The sequence below is a fragment of the Delphinapterus leucas genome, chromosome X (genome assembly GCF_059928025.1).
Source record: "Delphinapterus leucas isolate spDelLeu-1000000601 "Yukka" chromosome X, BTC_Dleu_Yukka2, whole genome shotgun sequence".
NCBI classification, from domain to species: Eukaryota; Metazoa; Chordata; class Mammalia; order Artiodactyla; family Monodontidae; genus Delphinapterus; species Delphinapterus leucas.
The window spans coordinates 101080421-101102690 of record NC_143150.1 but is presented as its reverse complement, the minus strand read 5'-3'; the positions used below and the strand labels follow the sequence as shown (position 1 = coordinate 101102690).

The 22270-nt window shown below is 45.8% G+C and overlaps 2 protein-coding genes across 3 annotated transcripts in view; one reads left to right on the top strand and one right to left on the bottom strand.

The window, feature by feature from the left end:
• The window catches only part of CFAP47 (cilia and flagella associated protein 47), a 546463-nt gene that overhangs the window by 246116 nt on the left and 278077 nt on the right, over positions 1-22270 (top strand).
• On the bottom strand, positions 12141-13253 carry LOC149744358 (melanoma-associated antigen B4-like). Of its 2 annotated transcripts, XM_089903882.1 has the most exons (2): positions 13133-13253; positions 12141-13093 (listed from the first exon to the last, which is right to left on the bottom strand). In XM_089903882.1, the coding sequence occupies exons 1-2, from the start codon at positions 13209-13211 to the stop codon at positions 12141-12143; spliced, it is 1032 nt and encodes a 343-aa protein (XP_089760008.1). In that variant the 5' UTR covers positions 13212-13253. The 2 variants fall into 2 exon arrangements, with proteins under 2 accessions (XP_089760008.1, XP_089760007.1); XM_089903881.1 differs by having other exon boundaries at positions 12141-13253.

The following is a 22270-nucleotide window of genomic DNA, read 5'->3' as shown; positions in this document are numbered from 1 at the left end:
TCATTTTCCTTTTCCCAAAAGAACTTCTTTTAACATTTCTTGCAAAGTAGATCTGCGTGACAAATTTCCATCAGTTTTTGTCTGTCAGAGAAAGTCTTTATTTCTCATTACCGTTGAAGGATTTTCTCCCCCTGGCTACAGAATTCTAGGTTGGTGGTAGTGTTTTTGTTGTTGTTGTTGGGTTTTTTCATTTCACTGCTTTAAAAATTTAACTGTAGTCTTTTCTTGATAGCATCATTTGTGAAAATAAATCTTGGTAATTGTTACCCTTGTTCCTCTATAGTAAGTTCTTTTTTTCTCTAGCTCGTCTCAAGAATTCTCTTTCTGTTTGGTTTTCTGCAGTTTGAGTATGATACGCCTAGGTGTAGAATTTTTTTTTCCATTTATCCTGCTTGGTGTTCTCTGAGCTTCCTAGATCTGTGGTTTAGTGTCTGTCATTAATTTGGGGAAATTCTCAGTCATTATTACTTTGAAAATTCTGCTTCTTTCTCTGTTTCTTCTCAGATTATTCCCACTATGCATATGTTACATCTCTTGTAATTGTTCCAAAATCCTTGGTTACTCTTTTCTTTTTTAAAAATTATTTTGTTTTCTCTTTGTTTTTTAGTTTGAGGGGTTTCTATCAACATATATCTTTAATTTCATTGAGTCTTTCCTTGGCCATGTGCAGTCTACTGGTGAGCCTATCAGTGGTATTCTTCATGTCAGTTACCATGTTTTTGATTTCTCACAGTTCCTTTTGATGCTTTCCTACAGTTTCCGTCTCTCTACGTACATTACCTACTATTCTTGCATGTTGTTCACTTTTTCCATTAGAGGCCTAGCGTATGAATCATAAGTATTCTAAAATCCTAGTCTGATATTCCAAATTATCTCCTACATCTGAGTGTGGTTAATTTACTTGCTTTGTTTAATCAGACTGTGCTTTTCTGCCTTTTAGCATATCTTATAATTTTTCGTTGAAGGCTGGACTTGATGTATTGGATAATAGGAACCGATTTAAAGGGCCTTTAGCATGAGAGTTTGTGTTTATCTGCATAAGAGTTATGTCGTGTTTACTGTTTGCTCTTACTGTAGACGCCTGAGATTTCAATTTCCTTGAGTGTTCTTGTTGTCTTTGGTTTTCCCTAGGAACATCTTCATAAGTAGTCTGAGCCTTGCAGTTCTTTCAGCAGGAATCCTCTGGTATTATATCGGAACCTTGTCGATGCAGTGGTAAGGTGTACGGGAAGTGTTCTATAATCCTGTGATTAGCTGTCCATGTTTTAGTGGCTCTGTGCCCCTGGGCTATTGCCTTCACAAATGCTTCTCAGCTTTTATCCCCCCTGTTACGTGACATTGGAAGTCTGGAGGGGGCTGGAGTTAGGATTTTCCCTTCATCCAAGTTAGTTGGTTTAGGAAAGTACACAGAGCAGAAACATCTGGGCCTGTGTTTCAAAATGGTTACTTTTTCCTAGGTGTATTTCAAAAGGGTTTATGTCCCCCTCATGCCAGAAGCATGAGGACATTTTTCTTGGATCTTTACGGTGAGAACCTGTTAGGACCCCAGAAGGTAAAACTCACAGAAGTGTGCGGGCTCCCCTAAGACTCGGCTCCTAGGAGTTTTGGGCTCTGAAGCTTGTCACACATAGCTTCCAGTGTTGCATCAAGTACAATGTAAATTTTTCTCCTCCTTCCTGGATGCAGGACTTTCCGCTCCCAGTGAGCTGTGATTCCCTGTATTTCCCTGCATCTTCAGTTTTGAAGCATTGGTTTTCCCTGTAACTTCAATTCTCTGATGGATCTAAGAAGAATTGTTGATTTTCAGTTTGTTCAGCTTTTTGTCATTGTGAGGATGGGAGTGATGACTTCCAAGATGTTCACGTGGCAGAGCAGGAAAATTCTTGTCAAATAGTAGAGGTGGTACCATATATCCATGTCTTCCTTCTTATTTTATTGGGAATTCTGATAATATTTCACATTTAAGTACGCTTAATACGTATAGATTTTACAGAAGAGAAATTTCCTACTGATGTGAGTTTGCGAAAAGTTATTACCATGGACTGGTGTAAAATTTTTATCAAAGGCCCTTTCTTTACCCCTGCATATAATTAAATTGTGATACTGTGATTTATACTAATAAATATATGTTTGGTCTTTGTCCCCAGAGCTGCTAAAACTGTTGGGATTTCCTAAGTGAAAAGAGCAAGAAAGGTGAAAGGAGTTCATCTTACTGGAAACAAGCCCCTTTCAACCACACCTGAGTTTATGTTAATGAGGTGACTTTTGGAAAGCCCCTAAGTGTGGGGGGCTGCCTGGGGGACCCACCATGTGATCAGGGGCTAGGAACTTTCAGTCCTGCCCTCTGACCTCTGAGGGAAGAAGGGCTGGAGATTGACTTAATTACCAGTGGCCAATGATTTAATTAATTATGCCTGTGTAATGAAGCCTGCATACGAATCCTAACCAAAATGGTCTGGAGAGCTTCCAGCTTGCTGAACGCATGTAGGTGCTATGGGGGTGATGCAGCTGGAGAGGGCATGAGAGCTCCACACCCCTTCCCCACACCTCACTCTAAGTATCTCTTCCATTTGGCTGTTAGGGAGTCACATCCTATTATAATAATCCAGTAATCTAGGAAGCACACTGTTTCCTTGAGTTCTTTGAGCCATTTTAGAAAATTACCAAACCCAGGGAGGGGGTTGTGGGAGGCCCCAATTTATAGCCAGTCAGTCAGAATTATGGGAGACCTGGGTTTGGATTAAGTGTAGGGCAATCTTGTGGGAATGAGCCCTTACCTTGTGGGGTCTGATGCTAACTGCAGGTAGATATTGTCAGAATTGAATTGAATTGTAGGATACTCTCAGCTGGTGGTAGAGAATTGGTTTGTGTGAGCAAAAGAAAACAAAACAAAAAACCCATACATTCGGTGTCAACAGGCTTGAGAATAGAAGTGTAGAGACAAATATTCTTTTCCTTTAGAAATGCATTTTCTCCTTTCTCTGTTAATGCAGTGCTTTCCAACGGTCAGTATTTTCTAATATGATATCTTTCTTTGTGTTCCTTAGTCATAGCCCATTTCTTCATTTAATCACATGGTTATGTGTGAGTATCCTTTTATTGGGGCATTCTTATCTGGACTTTGTATCAAGGAGGGCTAACCTATTAAAATGGTTGATCCGTTTTCTATCTTTTTGTATGGTTTGGAAGAATTCAAATAAGGTGGTGATTAGTTTTTCCCTGATCATTTGGTGTGAGGGGGCTCCAAACCTGGATTTTCCTGGAACATTTTGATGGTGCTCTGGGTTTGGACTACATTTTCACTTTAGTGATTTATAGTTTGCTAAAAATTGTTCCATTTTACTTGGGTTTTCAAATTTAAAGGCATGATATTTATAATAAAAAGTCATATACAACGTTACAGAGAATAAAATAATGAACCCAGTATACCTGGAACCTCAGCATCAAGAATCCTCAATAATTGTAGGAAACAGCTTGTTCAGATTAAGGCTCATTGATTTACCCGTTTGTTTATTGGCAAGTTCACTCCTGAGACAAAGCTGTGTGCTTCCGTTAGGAGATACATAGTGTCTGTTTTCTGCTTCCTGGTGGTATTGACGGTTGGTGAGGATCTTCACCCTTATCTACTAATCCATTAGGGGCTGTAGAATGGTAATTCTCTCATTCTATCTGATTCTCTCATTCCATTGATTTTACATACATACATATACCTATCTATTATATATATTATATGTATAGTGGGATCAATCAATCTATTAATTGTATTATTTATAATACTAAAAATATAACTCATTGATATATATCCACATAACATTTTAAAGTGAATAATTCAGTGGCATTACTGCATTCACAATGTTGTACGATCACCGCCTCTATCTTGCTCCAAACATATTCCTCATTCCAAAAGGTAACTGCTACCCGAAACCTGGGTTTGCCTCTTGGTGGGTGTCGAGCCAAATACACAGCCAAGTCAAAGAGCAGGAGAAGGAAGGATTTATTACTTGCAGCAAGGAAGGAGAACCCTGGGGATCTTCCCCAAAGCAGTGTTTCCCTGGACAGCAGAACTGGGGAAGTTTCAAGCTAAGGGTACATGCATATTCATGAAGGGGATTGAGCAGAGGAGAATTCAGCCTAGAGCTGGGGCAAAGGTCAACAGAGTCCGAGCTTTATAGGGGTTTGAAGGCACAAGGGTCAGAGAAGATTACCGTCTTCATTCCTTGGGTTCCAGTTGGTCTGGTGGTGGTTGATCATTCGAGGGGGGGTTGAATTCTGCAGAACAGCTGAAGATTGTGCTTCAGGCTAATCTTTACCCTTGAAAGGACTGGGAGTCTTAACAACTGATTTATTACCTTTGCTACTGTTACTACTCCTGCCTGATAACAGTCTTTTGTTGCTGCATTCTTTTATTCCCTTAAGATCATTATTACGGAGGTGTGTTCAAGGGCACACTTTGTCTCCAGGTTCACAAAATGATCTTAAAATGGCTTAGATCACAAAATGGCTTAGGCCAAAAACTGGCTTCTCTTATGTCAAGAAAGCCATGCCTGGTTCTCTTTCTCCAGGGACCGCCTATCCTATCTGCTTACATAACCTCTTACCCTTCAAAAAGTTACTTCTCATTCATACCTCTCCCTAGCCCCGGACAACCATCAATCTGCTTTCTGTCTCTATGAATTTGCTTATCCTGGATAATTCATGTAAATGGTGTCATATAATATGTGACCTTTTGTTTCTGACTCCTTTCATTTATCATTTATCATAACGTCTCCAAGGTTCATCCATGGTCTCTCAGTTATCCGTACTTCATTCCTTTTTATGACTGAATAATATTCCATTGTAAGAATATACCACATTTTGTTTGTCCGTTCATTCAGTGATGGAAATTTTGGGTTGTTTGCATTTTTTGGCTTTTATGAATAATGCTTCTTTGAATATTTGGGTACAAAGATTTGTTTAAATACAGTTTTTAAGTTATTTTGGTTATATACCTAGGACTGGAATTGCTGGGTCATACGGTAATTCTTTGTTTAAATTTGAGGAACTACCAAACTGTTTTCCAAAGAGGCTGAACCATTTGACATTCTTGCCAGCAATGTATGAGGGATCCAATTTCTTCATATCCTCGCAAACACTTGTTATTTTCCATTTTTATAACCAACCTAGTGAAATGGTATCCCACTCTGTCTTTTTTGTATACATTTCCCTAGTGACTAACGATATTGAGCATCTTTTCATGTACTGTTTGGCCACTGGTGTATCCTCTTTGTAGAAATGTCTATTCAGGTCCTCATCTCCAACTTATGAGGGAGGCTTTGGATATTGACCTCCTAGGTAAGCTCACTCATTGGTGTATTTATTCAGAGGCCAGTCTCAACACACCATTAACAGATTCCAGAGTTGGACTTGAGGGCACACTGGGGAAGTCTCAGGAGAAAGGAGCTCTAACGTGGGAAAGTGCTGGAGCTGAACACACGTGCTGGGACCAGGGCAGTGAGCTTTCAGGGAACCCTGGCGCGGGGGGCAGGAGGACTCTAGATAAATGAAGCCCACAGACAATCCCCAAATTACGGTTTATTCTTGTGTTAACCTTCCTTCATCAGGACTGTTTATAGTCCTTTGGCTACAGGGTTTTTTGTCTGCTTGCTTGCTTTTTATTTTTTAAATTGCCTGAAATACAGTTTGAAGTAGTGAGGAGACAAGTGAATTAAAGGATACTAGGTCTGCCTCCGGCCGGGAAGAGTGGAACAGTGTGGCCTCTGGACGAATTCAGACCAAGGGTCTAGTCCCAGCTCTGTCACAAGTCTTGTGAACTTGAGAAAATTGCAAGTTCATCATGTGCAAAGTGAGTCTGATAAGCCCTACCTTGTAGAGCTGTTGTAATATACGTGGTGTTTGTAAACCACTTGCAACCATGGTCTTTCAAGAATGGCATCTATTACTGCGATAACTGTGACCCCAGACCGTAATACCAACTCTTTGGGATTTTTTTCTTTAATCTCATGAGATGTCAGAAAATACGATACGCAGCACCTTTGGAATGAACAAAACTGCTTAGACAGTAAAACTATGTAAATCTTCCCCATTTGTAAATATGTCATTTGAGTGTAGAGGGATCTCTCCCAGCTGGATGCTACTCAGAGGTTCTAGAATTTGCGTCAAGGACCAACAACTTCCCTCCCAGGTGCCTTTTCATCCAAACCACCCCTATTTTCATTATAATTTCACCACCACCAAAAATTGTAGCCTTCATTTGGAGTTCCCCAGATTACACTTAAGGTAAGTAGTAGAACATCCCTTTAATGGAGTGGCCTCTGGCCCTTTGACCCCAGTGCAAAGAGTGCTATCACAGTGGCTTCTTGACATCTCACTTCAAGGAAGTATCATCCTTGTTTCTCAGAAACTCCCTGGAGGCGATGGGATTAAAACACCTAGTTTGTGCACTGTGTTCACCTGCACTGGGACAGGAACACGGAAGCCATTTCATTCCTGCCCCGGGTGGAGATTCTCTCTGTTTTACCCACAGTCCCAAAGTAAAAATTCAGGGTAAGCTTCCATTCCAGTCTTGAGTCTGTCAACTCTGAGGCCCACCATCTAAGGGTCCCACCCTCCCCCACCACAATTCACTCAGCCTCATTTAGCCCACCGTACCGCCTAACTTAAAATCACCTCCTCAAGGGAACTGCAGTGTCCCAAAGCTCCAGACTTCCTTGCTTCAGAGCATTTACACTTGACTGCTCTCATCTGGAACCTCCTCTCTTTCTCACCCCTTGTTTTAACTTGCCATTTATTTAGGTCTCAGAGTGTGTCTCACCATCTTCTTGATATGGCAGCAGCTCCTAGGCTCTGAAGGTCTATGGACAGTGGCTCAGTCTTCTTTTTCTTACCATCCCCAGTTCTGCCACGGAGCCTTCCAAAAAGTAGATGCTCAATTAATGGTTGGGAATAAGAGTGGCAACGATAAGGATGTCTACTTTATTATTGTTTAATTTCTCTCACAATCTTGAATAATCTAAGAAAACATCTTTCAGTTTTACAAAAAGAAGCACTAAAAGAATAAAACAAACCAAAAATGTACCACCATGTACTCTTTTTCTTTTCTTTTTTTACTTGACCCACATGATTTTACTGCCGAGTCTATTCACAGTTCCATGGAAATCCCTCTTCCATTGCTGTGTTTTCTTGTTCTAGGTCATAAAAAAAAAAAAAAAAGGAAGGTTTCTAAATTTGTTTTATGAAATATCAAAACTTTAACTTGTACCTGATAAAAGTAATGAATATGCGATCCATGCTGTCACCAGCAGAATGGCGATTTCCTGGGCTCTTGCCCTCCCAAAGAGGAAGAATTCAGTCGAGAGGCGTAGAGAAGTTTTAAGTAGCAAGAGTTCAGTTAAGCAGAGCAAAGGTACGCTCCCGAGAAAGCAGGAGAGCGGGCTGTCTGGAAACCAGAAGCAGCCCCGCAATGGGGTAGGGCTGTGTTTTGTAGAGTGGTGGTCCCTCCCTGTGTCCTGTGTTATTTGACTGACAAATCGATTGACAGCTTTAGGCTGTATAACTTTCCTGCTAGTATGCAGGCACTTACCCATAAGCACCCAAGCAGAACCCATGGGGTGGGGCGGGGAAGCAAAAGCCGCAATGCTAAGTTATTACAAATGAGGCGTAATGAACCCTGGGTTACCTTGAGTCACCTTGTAGGTCTTGGTGCGCCTGCGTCAACCTGTGCTGGCGGTTTTGTCTTGCTTGGTCCTGGTATGGCTGGAAACCTAGCAGTGGTCCTTGACCACGAGAGGCAGGATCTCTGGGCATGCTGCAACCACCAGTGTCCAGGTAGGGGAGGGAAAGGCGAACCATCCAGGATGGGGCAGGCCCGCTCATGAGTGACTCGCTATCTTCATCTTGGCTCTGGGCACCCTCTTCAGATCCTGGGCATGAAACCCCTGCATCACGAGAGCTCGTGTCTGGGGCTCCCTGAGGCTTCTGGTGAGTGCCAGCAGCAGGGGAGCTCGGGGGAGTACCCCGAGAAACAGAGGCAGGGGAGGAGGGCGACTCTTGTATCTCTTTTGCCGCCGCCTCAGTGGCCTGGGCACCCTTGAGACTCTGAGTCTCCCCGCGGGCCTGGTGGCGTTTCTCGCGGGCACGGCACTTGCTCTTCCGGCCCCGAAGCATGATGACACAGGTCAGGGCCAGCAGGCGGGAGTGTGGGCAGGAAGGCAGGCAACGAGGGCACCTGGGGGAGGGACAAGGAGATGCTGTGAGCACCTTCAGCGGGGAGATTCCTCCCTGGCTTTAACCAAGGCCGCCTCTGCAGGGTCCTTGAGGGCACTGCTCGAGGACCCACAGGGCTCCTGTTCTCCTGCTCAGCCTGTCCCCTGAGACCCCTGTGGAGGACGGTAGAGTGAGCCTTGGGCTACAGGCTGCCAGCCTACCTGAGTGTCACTGGGGTGACAGAAGGGGCTGCCAGTGGGACCTTCCGTGTTCTAGGGCAGGGAGTCTGCTCAGTTCATCTTCAGGATCTTTAGGTGGACGGCAGCCAGGGCCTGGGCTTCCTCCCCTCCGTTGCTCTGCAGTTGACACCTCAGTGATCCCGGGGACCCATGAGGAGGAAGTGAGGGGTGGCCCAGCTCACCGGCCTGACAGGGGGAACACAGTGTTGACAGCTCTGTGGAGTCCTTTCTATCCTGGGATCACTGGGTCCTCAGTCCCTATTCAGTGCTCTCAGCTGGCTTCACGTAGGGCCTGGGACCCACCCTTCTGCCCTCTGATGGCTTTACCTTCAGGCTAAGGGTCTCACCTCCCTTAGACCTGATGTAAAGGAGCCTCGGCCCGACTGCCCTGTCCTGAGCCTTCAAGTGCTGAAAGCAGGGGCAAGGCTAGACTCTTTGTCGTCCCCACAGCTCAGCGGGTGGGGCATGTTCCCCTTAGTCGTCACTCAGGGTTCTCAGTTTGACTCCTGGGAAGGCCTGTGGCTCCTGTCTCTTTACCTGAGGACATGTGCTCATAGAAAGGCCCACCGCTCTCTGAGAGCCAACAGAAGAAAGTGAGGGTAGCCTGATGTCCCACGTCTACCTGTGGTCTCTGAAGGCAGGAAGCTGGGGCCGGCAGATCCAGGCCTTATTATGCTTGGCCGCGCCGGTCCTCACTCAGGCCCTTCCTCAGTTTGACTCCTGGGAAGACCTATAATTACTCCCTCTCTTCACCTATTACTGTCCCCACTTCTCTGTCACCCTGGGAGGAGTTAAGGGTTGCCTCTGCTCGGCCTGACATCTCTCCAGGCGTCTCCCAGGACTGACAGCAGGGGAGAGATGATGTGCTGCCCCCATTGTTATGGTTTTCATGCTCCGCTCCAGCCTTAGGTCCTCACCCCAACTCCTAGCACAACCTGGAAATGTCCCCTGTGCTGAGTCAGCCAGCCTCGGAGCAAAGTCCTCACCACCCTGAGTCCCCAGAAGTAGAAGTCAGAGTAGGCTACGTGTAGCCACAGCTATTTCTGAGGGGCTTCTGAGGACTAACACAGAGGGCAAGATTCCCCGGGCTTCGCTCTTCTGGGGTTTGTGACCTCAATAGTCCTCACTCTGTCAGGATCTGGGACTCTTCCCTCTACCGACCTGAGTCCTCCAGAGCCGGAGGCAAGTGGGTGACACATCGAACTACCCCTGCCTGGGGCTTCCCCGGGCCTAAAGGGTGGTGGGGCTATGTGTTTGTTCCTGTCTCTTTTCGGTTGGGCGTTCCCCTTGGTCCTCACTCAGAGTCCTTACGCTGGCTCTTCCCGTGACCTAGAGAGGCCTGTGCTCTCATACTATAGCCTTTACTTCCCTGAGACCACCTAGGAGGATGTGAGGGTTGCCTCACGTGGGCATGACTGCCTGTGGTCACTCATGGCCAACAGTAAGGGAGGGATTCTGTGGCGTCCCCGCTTTTATGATTTGGGTGGTTCCCTCAGTCCTCACGGTCCTCTGCTCGACTCTTGGCATGACCTGGAATTCCTCCCTGTGCTCCCCTGAGGCTGGCCCCTGGGACCAAGTGCCTCATCTACCTGAGACGCTCTAAAAGGAAAGGCGTGGGGCGCATCATGCCAACATTCCTGGATTTGCCAAGGGGAGGTATCCAGTGGCAGGGCTCTGCTCTAGGTGGAGTCCCTTTATCCTCATTTAGAGTCACTAGATTTCCAGTCTCTACTGAGTGAGGCTGTTCCCCATAGACCAAGGCCCTCGCCTCCCCGAGACCACCCCCAGTGGAAAGAGGGGGCAGGTCAGCCAGAAAGCTTTGTCCTGGGCCTCCTGGGGCTGACCTCAGGGGCGGGACTCTGCATTCTCCTCTGTTCTGGAGTGAGTGGTCCTCTTGCTCCTCATTCAGGGTCCTCATCGTGATGCCTGCCCAGACCCAGGACTCCACCCTCCACTCCCCTGAAGCTGTGCTCCTCAGAACAAAGGCATTACCTTCTTGGGAATTCTGAATTGGAAGTCAGGATGAACCAGATCTGTCCAAAGCTGTTGGGGTCTTCTGAGGAGCAGGACTTTCCAAGGCCCCACTCTTCTGGAGTCAGTGGCCCCTCAGTCCTAACTCAGGTTTCTTACCTTGACTTCAGGTAGCATATGGGACTCCATCCTCCCTACTGTCTGTCTGCCAGCCTCAGGCCAAGGCTTTCACCTTCCTGAGACACCAGAAGGGGAGAAAAGAGACCTATTCCCGGGCTGCCCCTGCCGGGGGCCTCTGTGTGGTCCCCTTTGTTATGGGGAGTCCACTCATCAGCACCCAGTGTCCTCACCCTGAAGCAAATTAAGGCCTGTTAGGATCTCCTGCTTGGGCAGAATTGGAGATGCTGCCACAAGACCAAGGAACTCACCTCCCTGAGAACCTCTCCACTCTTGCCCCGGAGGAAAAGAAGGGGTGCCTTCAGACAGACAGCTCTGCGCATGGCCACACAAGGGAGAAAGCAGGGTAGACTTTGTGGGGCCCCCTTCTGTTCTAAGGTCCTCACCTTGAGTAACTATCAGAGGCTGGGACTCCTCCCTCCACTGACCTGAGGACACAGCTCTTAAACCAAGGCTTTTATGTCCCTGAGAAACTTGAAGAGTAAGTGAGGAGATGCTGATCTTTTCAGGGTATCTGACATTGCATATGTAGAAGACCCCATTGTCACCGAAAATTTTTCTTTTTATTCATACCATTCACTTCTTCAGCGTTACTGTTACTGTATTCCAAAACAGTGCTTTGCGAACAGGGCCCCTTTTATCCCATGAGATACATTTTGGAGTGGTGAGAAGAAAAATGAATTAAAAGACATAAGGTCTGCCTTAGGCTGGGAGGAGTGGAAGAGTGTAGGCTCTAGACTATTCCAGACCAGGGGACTAGACCCAGCAAGGTCACTTAATCAGTCTTGTGAACTTGAGAAATTTGCAAGTTATTCACCTGTAAAGGGAGTCTGCTAAATCCTATCCTGCGTGAATGTTGGAATGTTATGTACTACATGTAAAGCAGTGGCATACTCATTAAGAAATATTGGGTTTTTGATGAATGGCAGTTATGATATGATTATTATGAACCCCCAGAATACCACCCTCCCATCAGAGTTTATTTTTAATCCAGTAGGTAGCAGAGAATATGCAGTGCACTAGGGCAAAAGAAACAAATACTCACAAATGAGCTAAATCAGTCAAAGTATCTTTTATTTCTACCAAAAGAAAGTTTAAACGAAGTAAGGCAAACCATGAGTTAAATGGCTTTTACTCTCTGTTTTCTCCATTTTTTGTTTCTAAATATTTTCTGTGGTCGCCTTTCACATTTCCATGACAATGTCTATTGCAGTGCCATGTTTTCTACTTCTGGATCATACAGAAAACGTAGATGGTTCGTGAATTTCTTTTACATATACCAAAACTGTAACTTTAGAATTCTTTAAACAGCAATAAATATGCAAGCAATGTCATTCACGAATTCCTATTCTTAAGAAAACACACTATTACAAGAAAAAAACATTTGAAAAAACCTAAATCAATCAATAATATATAGAAGTTACTAGTTTAAAACAGGAAGATAAATAAGATCTATACTTTGTTCCCTCCACCCCTACTACTCTGCACTATTTAGGAGCCTGACTGCTCTCTTCCAAAACAAAGTGAGCAAACTGCCCGCGGCCTCCCTCCCTACATGTGGGAGGAGCTGCGGGCCTTGGCCCTGGAAGGGGCTCTGCCCTCAGCAACAGCTGCAGCCCTGGCCGCGGCTCTCACTGCTGCTCTCTCTCCCTCATCTTTCAGAGCCTCCTCATAGAGATCTGGGAAGGCACTGGGGACGGTACCGGTGGACTTGGCCATAAACTCCAGCACTTTCATCTTGCTGGTTTCAGCGTGGGCTCTCGGGCCCCACAGGAACTCATAGCGCGGAGGATCGCTGTTGGGCACCTGGCGGTACGTCAGGTACTTCTGCTGCACGAAATCTTTGCTGATGAGCCTCCTGGGCTCCCCAAAGATCCAGTGCCTCCTCCCAGCATACAAACCCAACGCACTGAGGAATTCCCAGATCTCCTCCTCGGTGGCACGGTTGCCCTTCTTGAAGATCAGGCCCAGGAGAACCATCAGGAGACCGGACGTGGGCGGCCCCGACTCATCACTCGGACTTCCCTCGCTGGGGAGGGCCATCTTGCTGATGAGGGCGTAGGAGTGATTGCTGGGGTCGACATCCTTCAGCTCGAGGCCAAAGACCACCTCCATGACCTCAGAGGCTCTGCTGAGGATCTCAGGGAAGTGCTTCTGGTACTTCCTGCTGATAGCCTTCAGCAGTGCTGCCTGCGGGATGGGCTCCTTCGTCTTGTACTTCTCCAGCAGGAAGTGCACCAACATTCTGACCTTCCTGGTCAGAGGATCTCTGCAACTGCTGCGAGTGGAAGGTGCTGCCTGGGAGGTACCTGCACTTTTCTCATCTTGGCTCTGGGCACCCTCTTCAGATCCTGGGCATGAAACCCCTTCATCACGAGAGGTAGTGGCTGGGGCTCCCTGAGGCTCCTGGCGAGTGCCAGCAGCAGGGGAGCTCGGGGGAGTACCCCGAGAAACAGAAGCGGGGGAGGAGGGTGACTCTTCTATCTCTTCTGCCGCCGCTGCTGCTGCCGCCGCCGCCACCGACTCCTCAGTGGCCTGGGCACCCTTGAGACTCCGAGTCTCCGCCCAGGCCTGGTGGCGTTTCTCGCGGGCACGGCGCTTGCTCTTCTGGCCCCGAGGCATGATGACACAGGTCAGGGCCAGCAGGCGGGAGTGTGCGCAGGAAGGCAGGCAACGAGGGCACCTGGGGGAGGGACAAGGAGATGCTGTGAGCACCTTCAGCGGGGAGATTCCTCCCTGGCTTTAACCAAGGCCGCCTCTGCAGGGTCCTTGAGGGCACTGCTCGAGGACCCACAGGGCTCCTGTTCTCCTGCTCAGCCTGTGCCCTGAGACCCCTGTGGAGAACGGTAGAGTGAGCCTTGGGGTACAGCCAGCCAGCCCTGCCTGGACGGTACGGGGGTGACAGTGGGGGCTGGCAGGGGAGGTAGGTCTCCGCGGTTCCCATTCAGAGTCAGGATGACAGTTGTTGGCAAGACACGCCCCCCCCATCCCCTCTGCTGCTCTGAAGTTGACACCACCATCTTCCATGACACCCAGGAGGAGGAAAGGAGGGAGCGTTCAGCGCACCACCGAAGGGTCCTGGGACCCTCCCTTCTGCTGCCTGGTGGCTGCCCCTTCAGAACAAAGCTCTAACCTCCCTTGGACCTGGCAGAGGAAATTACGGGCAGTCTCAGCCTGACAGTCCTTTCTTGGGAGTTTAAGGGTTGACAGGAGGGGACGGGCCATATTCTCTCCTGTCCCTTCTCTTCGGGGTGGGTGACTCCCTTAGTCCTCACTCGGGGTCCTCCCTGGACGGCCGGTGCAGCCTGGAGCTCCTCTTGCCCCGAGGGCCATCTGCTTGCACCAGTGCCGGCACCTCCTTGAGTCTCATTCGGAGGCAGTGAGGGTGACCACGCGGCCGCATGTGACAGAGTTTTTTACCAAGCCTGCAGCGTGCGGCAGACAGGTCGAGGCCCTGTGGCTGGCGGCCCCACTGGCCCTCACTCAAGGGCTTGGGCTGACTCTTGGGAGTGCTTAGGGACGCGCCTTGTGCTGGCCTGCACCTCCCCTCTCAGACAGCAGGCCTCCCTTCGTTTGTGGCCAGAAGGAAGCGGCTGACAACAGGGGAGGGGTTCTGAGGTGCCCTTGCGATGGGGAGGACGGTCCTCGCCCTGACTCCTCCCGTGCCCTGGAAATCCTCCCTCTGCTGACCTGCGGCCAGCCCCTCAGGACAAGGCCCCCTCCTCCCTGGGTCTCCTGCGTCTGTCCGTCCGTCCGTGTTCGCACTGAGGGAGCCCCTCAGTCTTTAGACCTGCCCGGAAGCTCCCAGGCCGACGTCAGGGGCGGGGTCCGCGTGGCCGCCATAATGGGGTGTGGAGCCCCTCAGTCCCCACGAGGGTCCCGTCCTTCACTCCACAGCGCCTGGAGCGCTCCCTCTACTGAGCTGAGCCAGGGTCCAGCAGCCTCAGAGCGAGGTCTTCCTTGCCCGAGACCCCGCCGGGGAAGCGGATGGACTTCGGGCCTAACAGCCAGGCCCGAGCCTCTGGGGCCGAGAGCAGGGGCGGGGTGGGCGGGGCCTGTGTGGCCGCCTCTTTTCGGAGGGAATGGGGATTGGGGGTGTCAGGGGCGTGTCCCCGCACTTCTAACTGGGGTCACCTCACACCTTGACACCTGACGAGACGTGGCACTCCTCCCGCGGCTCACCCTCGCCGGACGTCAGCTCTCAAAAATGGCCTCGCCCCCACAGCGTGGTTCGGAGGACGTGACTTCCGGTCATGCGCATCTGGGCTCCAGGAGGACAGCAGGGGCGGGGCGGGGCGTGGCGGGGTGGGGCGGGGCGGGTGGGGGGGCGGTGGGGGGTGGTTCCGGGGGAGCCTCCTCGCAGACCTGGCACGAGGGCCTTTCATTGAGTCTTAGCAGGTTCTGGGACTTTTCCCTCTGCTGAGCTGAGTCAGCAGGCGTCACACCTTGGCTCGCATTTCTGTCAGCACCCCCAGCCGGAAGTATCGGGGGCCCTGAGCCTCACAGCCATGCCTGGGTCCCCCGAGACTGACAGTGAGGGCTCTTTGGGGCCCCCTCTTCTATGGCGGATGCTGCTCTCAATCCTCTCTCAGTGTCTTCTCTTGACTCCCTGTAGGTGCTGGGCTACCTCCCGTCTGCTGACCTGAAGCCAAGGCCTCACGTCAAAGACATCAACTCCCTGAGACGGCTGGTGTGAAGTGCAGGCACGTCTCATCTGGACATTTCTGCCTGGAGCCTCCCAGAGATGGCTGCTGCAGGTAAGGTGAGCTGAGGGGAAGGGAGGCGAGACTCTCTTCTGTGGTTTGGAGCCCGTCAGGTCTCACTCAAGGTCCTCACATTGACTGCTGGCAGGGCCTGCGATTCCTCCTTCTCTGGTATGAATCCATCCCTGTCCCCAGCCATGCCCCACAGAATCCCAGAGGAGTTAGTGAAGGGGTGCCTTAGCCTGACAGTTCTCACTGGTTTCTCTTTGTTGACATCAGGGGCATTGCCCAAAAGTTCAGAAATGAATTTCTGTCCTTTTGTACAACTACTGTGTTACTTGCTTTTCTCTTTTAGTCTGTGTGTGATAGTCTATTAAGATGATCATTTAAAAAGGCCAGTTGTCATGCACTAAGAAAGTTTCAGATGGTTATTTCACAGCCTGTGGACCATACTGCCACATCCAGCCCAATCTTTGGTGTGCCATGCTCCTGGCATGCGGGCTCTGAAATGCTGCCTCAGATTCCTTCAGTGAAGCAGTAGAGATTCATGGTCCCAGAGCACAGTGGAAGAATCAAGGGCTCAACGTTAAAGGCTCTTCTCTAATCCATCCTGTCATCTGCCTCTCTTGCAGGCTACAGACCTGTCTCCAATTCAGGGCATCCCCCTACCTGCCCACACTCAGGTTCCAGTTCAGTGGAGACTTATTTTCCTTCAGGGATTATTTAGTTTTGTGTTTTTGCCTTTGTTAATGTGTTTTCTTTGTTCCTTCTGTAATTTTTCCGTGGTTGACCTTGGGTACAGGAAACAGTAGCCCATGTTTGATTGTCATCAGCTGCTATGGATAAGGTAGTAGATCTGTAAATGAATTAAGGAAAATCGATATTCTTACAGTATCTGTGTCTCACAAATACACATAACATACTATTCTGGTTGAGACTTCTTTTTCCTAAGTCAATCAGGAAATTCTTATTGTTGCCTCCATGGAGATTATATACATATTTGTATGGCTTCTTTCTAGATATGTTTTTATATCATTGCTTTTGTCTATGGTGTATTTTCTTGTCTCTTTTTGATTTTTTTTAACATCTTTTTTGGAGTATAATTGCTTTAGAACAGTGTGTTAGTTTCTGCTTTATAACAAAGTGAATCAGTTATACATATACATATATCCCCATATCTCTTCCCTCTTGCGTTTCCCTCCCTCCCACCCTCCCTATCCCACCCCTCTAGGTGGTCACAAAGCACCGAGCTGATCTCCCTGTGCTATGCAGCTGCTTCCCACTAGCTATCTGTTTTACGTTTGGTAGTGTATATATGTCCATGCCACTCTCTCACTTTGTCCCAGCTTACCCTTGCCCCACCCCGTATCCTCAAGTCCATTCTCTAGTAGGTCTGCATTTTTATTCCCGTGTTGCCCCTAGGGTCTTCATGACCATGTTTTTCTTTTTTTTTTTCCTTAGATTCCATTTATATGTGTTAGCATATGGTATTTGCTTTTCTCTTTCTGACTTACTTCATTCTGTATGACAGTCTCTAGGTCTATCCACCTCGCTACAAATACCTCAGTTTCGTTCCTTTTTATGGCTGAGTAATATTCCATTGTATATATGTGCCACATCTTCTTTATCCATTCATCTGTTGATGGACACTTAGGTTGCTTCCATGTCCTGGCTATTGTAAATAGAGCTGCAATGAACATTTTGGTACATGACCCTTTTTGAATTATGGTTTTCTCAGGGTATATGCCCAGTAGTGGGATTGCTGGGTCGTATGGTAGTTCTATTTTTAGTTTTTTCATGAACGTCCATACTGTTCTCCATAGTGGCTGTATCAATTTACATTCCCACCAAGAGTGCAAGAGGGTTCCCTTTTCTCCACACCCTCTCCAGCATTTACTGTTTGTAGATTTTTTGATGATGGCCATTCTGCCCAGTGTGAGATGATATCTCATTGTATTTTTGGTTTGCATTTCTCTAATGATTAATGATGTTGAGCATTCTTTCAAGTGTCTGTTGGCAATCTGTATGTATTCTTTGGAGAAATGTCTATTTAGGTCTTCTGCCTATGTTTGGATTGGGTTGTTTATTTTTTTCACATTGAGCTGCATGAGTTGCTTGTATGTTTTGGACATTAATCCTTTGTCAGTTGCTTCATTTGCAAATATTTTCTCCCATTCTGAGGGTTGTCTTTTCGTCTTGTTTATGGTTTCCTTTGCTGTGCAAAAGTTTTTAAGGTTCATTAGGTCCCATTTGTTTATTTTTGTTTTTATTTCCATTTCTCTAGGAGGTGGGTGAAAAAGGACCTTGCTGTGATTTATGTCATAGAATGTTCTGCCTACATTTTCCTCTAAGAGGTTGATGGTGTCGGGCCTTACATTTAGGTCTTCAATGCATTTTGAGTTTATTTTTGTGTATGGTGTTAGGGAGCGTTCTAATTTCATTCTTTTACATGTAGCTGTCCAGTTTTCCCAGCACCACTTATTGAAGAGGCTGTCTTTTCTCCACTGTATATTCTTGCCTCCTTTATGAAAGATAAGGTGACCATATGTGCGTGGGTTTATCTCTGGACTTTCTATCGTGTTTCATTGATTTATATTTGTGTTTCTGTGCCAGTACCATACTGTCTTGATCACTGTAGCTTTGTAGTGTAATCTAAAGTCAGGGAGCCTGCTTCCTCCAGCTCTGTTTTTCTTTCTCAGGATTGCTTTGGCTATTCATGGTCTTTTGTGTTTCCATACATATTGTGAAATTTTTTGTTCTAGTTCTGTGAAAAATGCCAGTGGTAGTTTGGTAGGGATTGCATTGAATCTGTAGATTGCTTTGGGTAGTAGAGTCATTTTCACAATGTTGAATCTTCCGATCCAAGAACATGGTATATCTCTCCATCTAGTTGTATCATCTTTAATTTCTTTCATCAGTGTCTTATAATTTTCTGCATACAGGTCTTTCGTCTCCTTAGGTAGGTTTATTCCTAGATATTTTATTCTTTTTGTTGCAGTGGTGAATGGGAGTGTTTTCTTAGCTTCACTTTCAGATTTTTCATCATTAGTGTATAGGAATGCAAGAGATTTCTGTGCATTAATTTTGTATCCTGCTACTTTACCAGATTCATTGAGTAGCTCTAGTAGTTTTCTGGTAGCATCTTTAGGATTCTCTATGTATAGTATTCATGTCATCTGCAAACAGTGACAGCTTTACTTCTTCTTTTCCAATTTGGATTCCTTTTATTTCTTTTTCTTCTCTGATTGTTGTGGCTAAAACTTCCAAAACTATGTTAAATAATAGTTGTGCGAATGGGCAGCCTTGTCTTGTTTCCGATCTTAGTCGAAATGGTTTCAGTTTTTCACCCTTGAGGATGATAGTCGCTGTGGGTTTGCCATATATGGCCTTTAATAGGTTGAGGAAAGTTCCCTCTATGCCTACTTTCTGCAGGGTTTTTATCATAAATGGGTGTTGAATTTTGTCGAAAGCTTTCTCTGCATCTATTGAGATGATCATCTGGGTTTTCTCCTTCCATTTGTTAATATGGTGTATCACGTTGATTGATTTGCGTATATTGAAGAATCCTTGCATTCCTCGGATAAACCCCACTTGATCATAGTGTATGATCCTTTTGATGTGCTGTTGGACTCTGTTTGCTAGTATTTTGTTGAGGAGTTTTGCGGCTATGTTCATCAGTGATATTGGCCTGCAGTTTTCTTTCTTTGTGACATCTTTGTCTGGTTTTGGTATCAGAGTGATGGTGACCTCATAGAATGAGTTTGGGAGTGTTCCTCCCTCTGCTATATTTTGGAAGAGTTTGAGAAGGATAGGTGTTAGCTCTTCTCTAAATGTTTGATAGAATTCGCCTGTGCAGCCATCTGTTCCTGGGCTTTTGTTTGTTGGAAGATTTTTAATCACAGTTTCAATTTCGGTGCTTGTGATTGGTCTGTTCATATTTTCTATTTCTTCCTGGTTCAGTCTCACAAGTTTGTGCATTTCGAAGAATTTGTCCATTTCTTCCAGGTTGTTCATTGTTTTGGCATAGAGTTGCTTGTAGTTATGTCTAATGATCCTTTGTATTTCTGCTGTGTCAGTTGTTACTTCCCCTTTTCCATTTCTAATTCTATTGATTTGAGGCTTCTCCCTTTTCTTGTTGATAAGTCTGGCTAATGGTTTATCAATTTTGTTTATCTTCTCGAAGAACCAGCTTTTAGTTTTATTGATCTTTGCTATCGTTTGCTTCATTTCTTTTTCATTTATTTCTGATCTGATCTTTATGATATCTTTCCTTCTGCTAACTTTGGGCTTTTTTTGTTTTCTTTCTCTAATTGCTTTAGGTGTAAGGTTAGGTTGTTTATTTGAGATTTCTCTTGTTTCTTGAGATAGGATTGTGTTGCTGCAAACTTCCCTCTTAGAACTGCTTTTGCTGCATCCCATAGGGTTTGGGTCATCGTGTTTCATTGCCATTTTTTTTGTTTTTTTTGTTCTTTTTTTTTAAACATCTTTATTGGGGCATAATTGCTTTACAATGGTGTGTTAGTTTCTGCTTTATAACAAAGTGAATCAGTTATACATATACATATGTTCCCATATGTCTTCCCTCTTGCGCCTCCCTCCCTCCCACTCTCCCTATCCCACCCCTCCAGGCTGTCACAAAGCACCGAGCTAATATCCCTGTGCCTTGCGGCTGCTTCCCCCTAGCTATCTACCTTACTACGTTTGTTAGTGTGTGTATGTCCATGACTCTCTCTCGCCCTGTCAAAGCTCACCCCTCCCCCTCCCCATATCCTCAAGTCCGTTCTCCAGTATGTCTGCGTCTTTATTCCTGTCTTACCCCTAGGTTCTTCATGACATTTTTTTTCCCCTTAAATTCCATATATATGTGTTAGCATACGGTATTTGTCTTTTTCTTTCTGACTTACTTCACTCTGTATGACAGACTCTAGGTCTATCCATCTCATTACAAATAGCTCAATTTCATTTCTTTTTAAGGCTGAGTAATATTCCATTGTATATATGTGCCACATTTTCTTTATCCATTCATCCGATGATGGGCGCTTAGGTTGTTTCCATCTCCGGGCTATTGTAAATAGAGCTGCAATGAACATTTTGGTACATGACTCTTTTTGAATTTTGGTTTTCTCAGGGTATATGCCCAGTAGTGGGATTGCTGGGTCATATGGTAATTCTATTTGTAGTTTTTTAAGGAACCTCCATACTGTTCTCCATAGTGGCTGAACCAATTCACATTCCCACCAGCAGTGCAAGAGTGTTCCCTTTTCTCCACACCCTCTCCAGCATTTATTGTTTCTAGATTTTTTGATGATGGCCATTCTGACTGGTGTGAGATGATATCTCATTGTAGTTTTGATTTGCATTTCTCTAATGATTAATGATGTTGAGCATTCTTTCATGTGTTTGTTGGCATTCTGTATATCTTCTTTGGAGAAATGTCTATTTAGTTCTTCTGCCCATTTTTGGATTGGGTTGTTTGTTTTTTTGTTATTGAGCTGCATGAGCTGCTTGTAAATTTTGGAGATTAATCCTTTGTCATTTGCTTCATTTGCAAATATTTTCTCCCATTCTGAGGGTTGTCTTTTGGTCTTGATTATGGTTTCCTTTGCTGTGCAAAAGCTTTGAAGTTTCATTAGGTCCCATTTGTTTATTTTTGTTTTTATTTCCATTACTCTAGGAGGTGGGTCAGAAAGGATCTTGCTGTGATTTATGTCATAGAGTGTTCTGCCTATGTTTTCCTCTAAGAGTTTGATAGTTTCTGGCCTTACATTTAGGTCTTTAATCCATTTTGAGCTTATTTTTGTGTATGGTGTTAGGGAGTGATCTAATCTCATACTTTTACATGTACCTGTCCAGTTTTCCCAGCACCATTTATTGAAGAGGCTGTCCTTTCTCCACTGTACATTCCTGCCACCTTTATCAAAGATAAGGTGTCCATATGTGCGTGGGTTTATCTCTGGGCTTTCTATCCTGTTCCATTGATCTATCTTTCTGTTTTTGTGCCAGTACCATACTGTCTTGATTACTGTAGCTTTGTAGTATAGTCTGAAGTCAGGGAGCCTGATTCCTCCAGCTCCTTTTCTTGTTCTCAAGATTGCTTTGGCTATTCGGGGTCTTTTGTGTTTCCATACAAATTGGGAAATTTTTTGTTCTAGTTCTGTGAAAAATGCCAGTGGTAGTTTGATAGGGATTGCATTGAATCTGTAGATTGCTTTGGGTAGTAGAGTCATTTTCACAATGTTGATTCTTCCCATCCAAGAACATGGTATATCTCTCCATCTATTTGTATCATCTTTAATTTCTTTCATCAGTGTCTTATAATTTTCTGCATACAGGTCTTTCGTCTCCTTAGGTAGGTTTATTCCTAGATATTTTATTCTTTTTGTTGCAATGGTAAATGGGAGTGTTTTCTTGATTTCACTTTCAGATTTTTCATCATTAGTATATAGGAATGCCAGAGATTTCTGTGCATTAACTTTGTATCCTGCTACTTTACCAAATTCATTGATTAGCTCTAGTAGTTTTCTGGTAGTATCTTTAGGATTCTCTATGTATAGTATCATGTCATCTGCAAACAGTGACAGCTTTACTTCTTCTTTTCCGATTTGGATTCCTTTTATTTCCTTTTCTTCTCTGATTGCTGTGGCTTAAACTTCCAAAACTATGTTGAATAAGAGTGGTGAGAGTGGGCAACCTTGTCTTGTTCATGATCTTAGTGGAAATGCTTTCAGTTTTTCACCATTGAGGATGATGTTTGCTGTGGGCTTGTCATATATGGCCTTTATTATGTTGAGGAAAGTTCCCTCTATGCCTACTTTCTGCAGGGTTTTTATCATAAATGGGTTTTGAATTTTGTCGAAAGCTTTCTCTGCATCTATTGAGATGATCATATGGTTTTTCTCCTTCAATTTGTTAATATGGTTTATCACATTGATAGATTTGCGTATATTGAAGAATCCTTGCATTCCTGGAATAAACCCC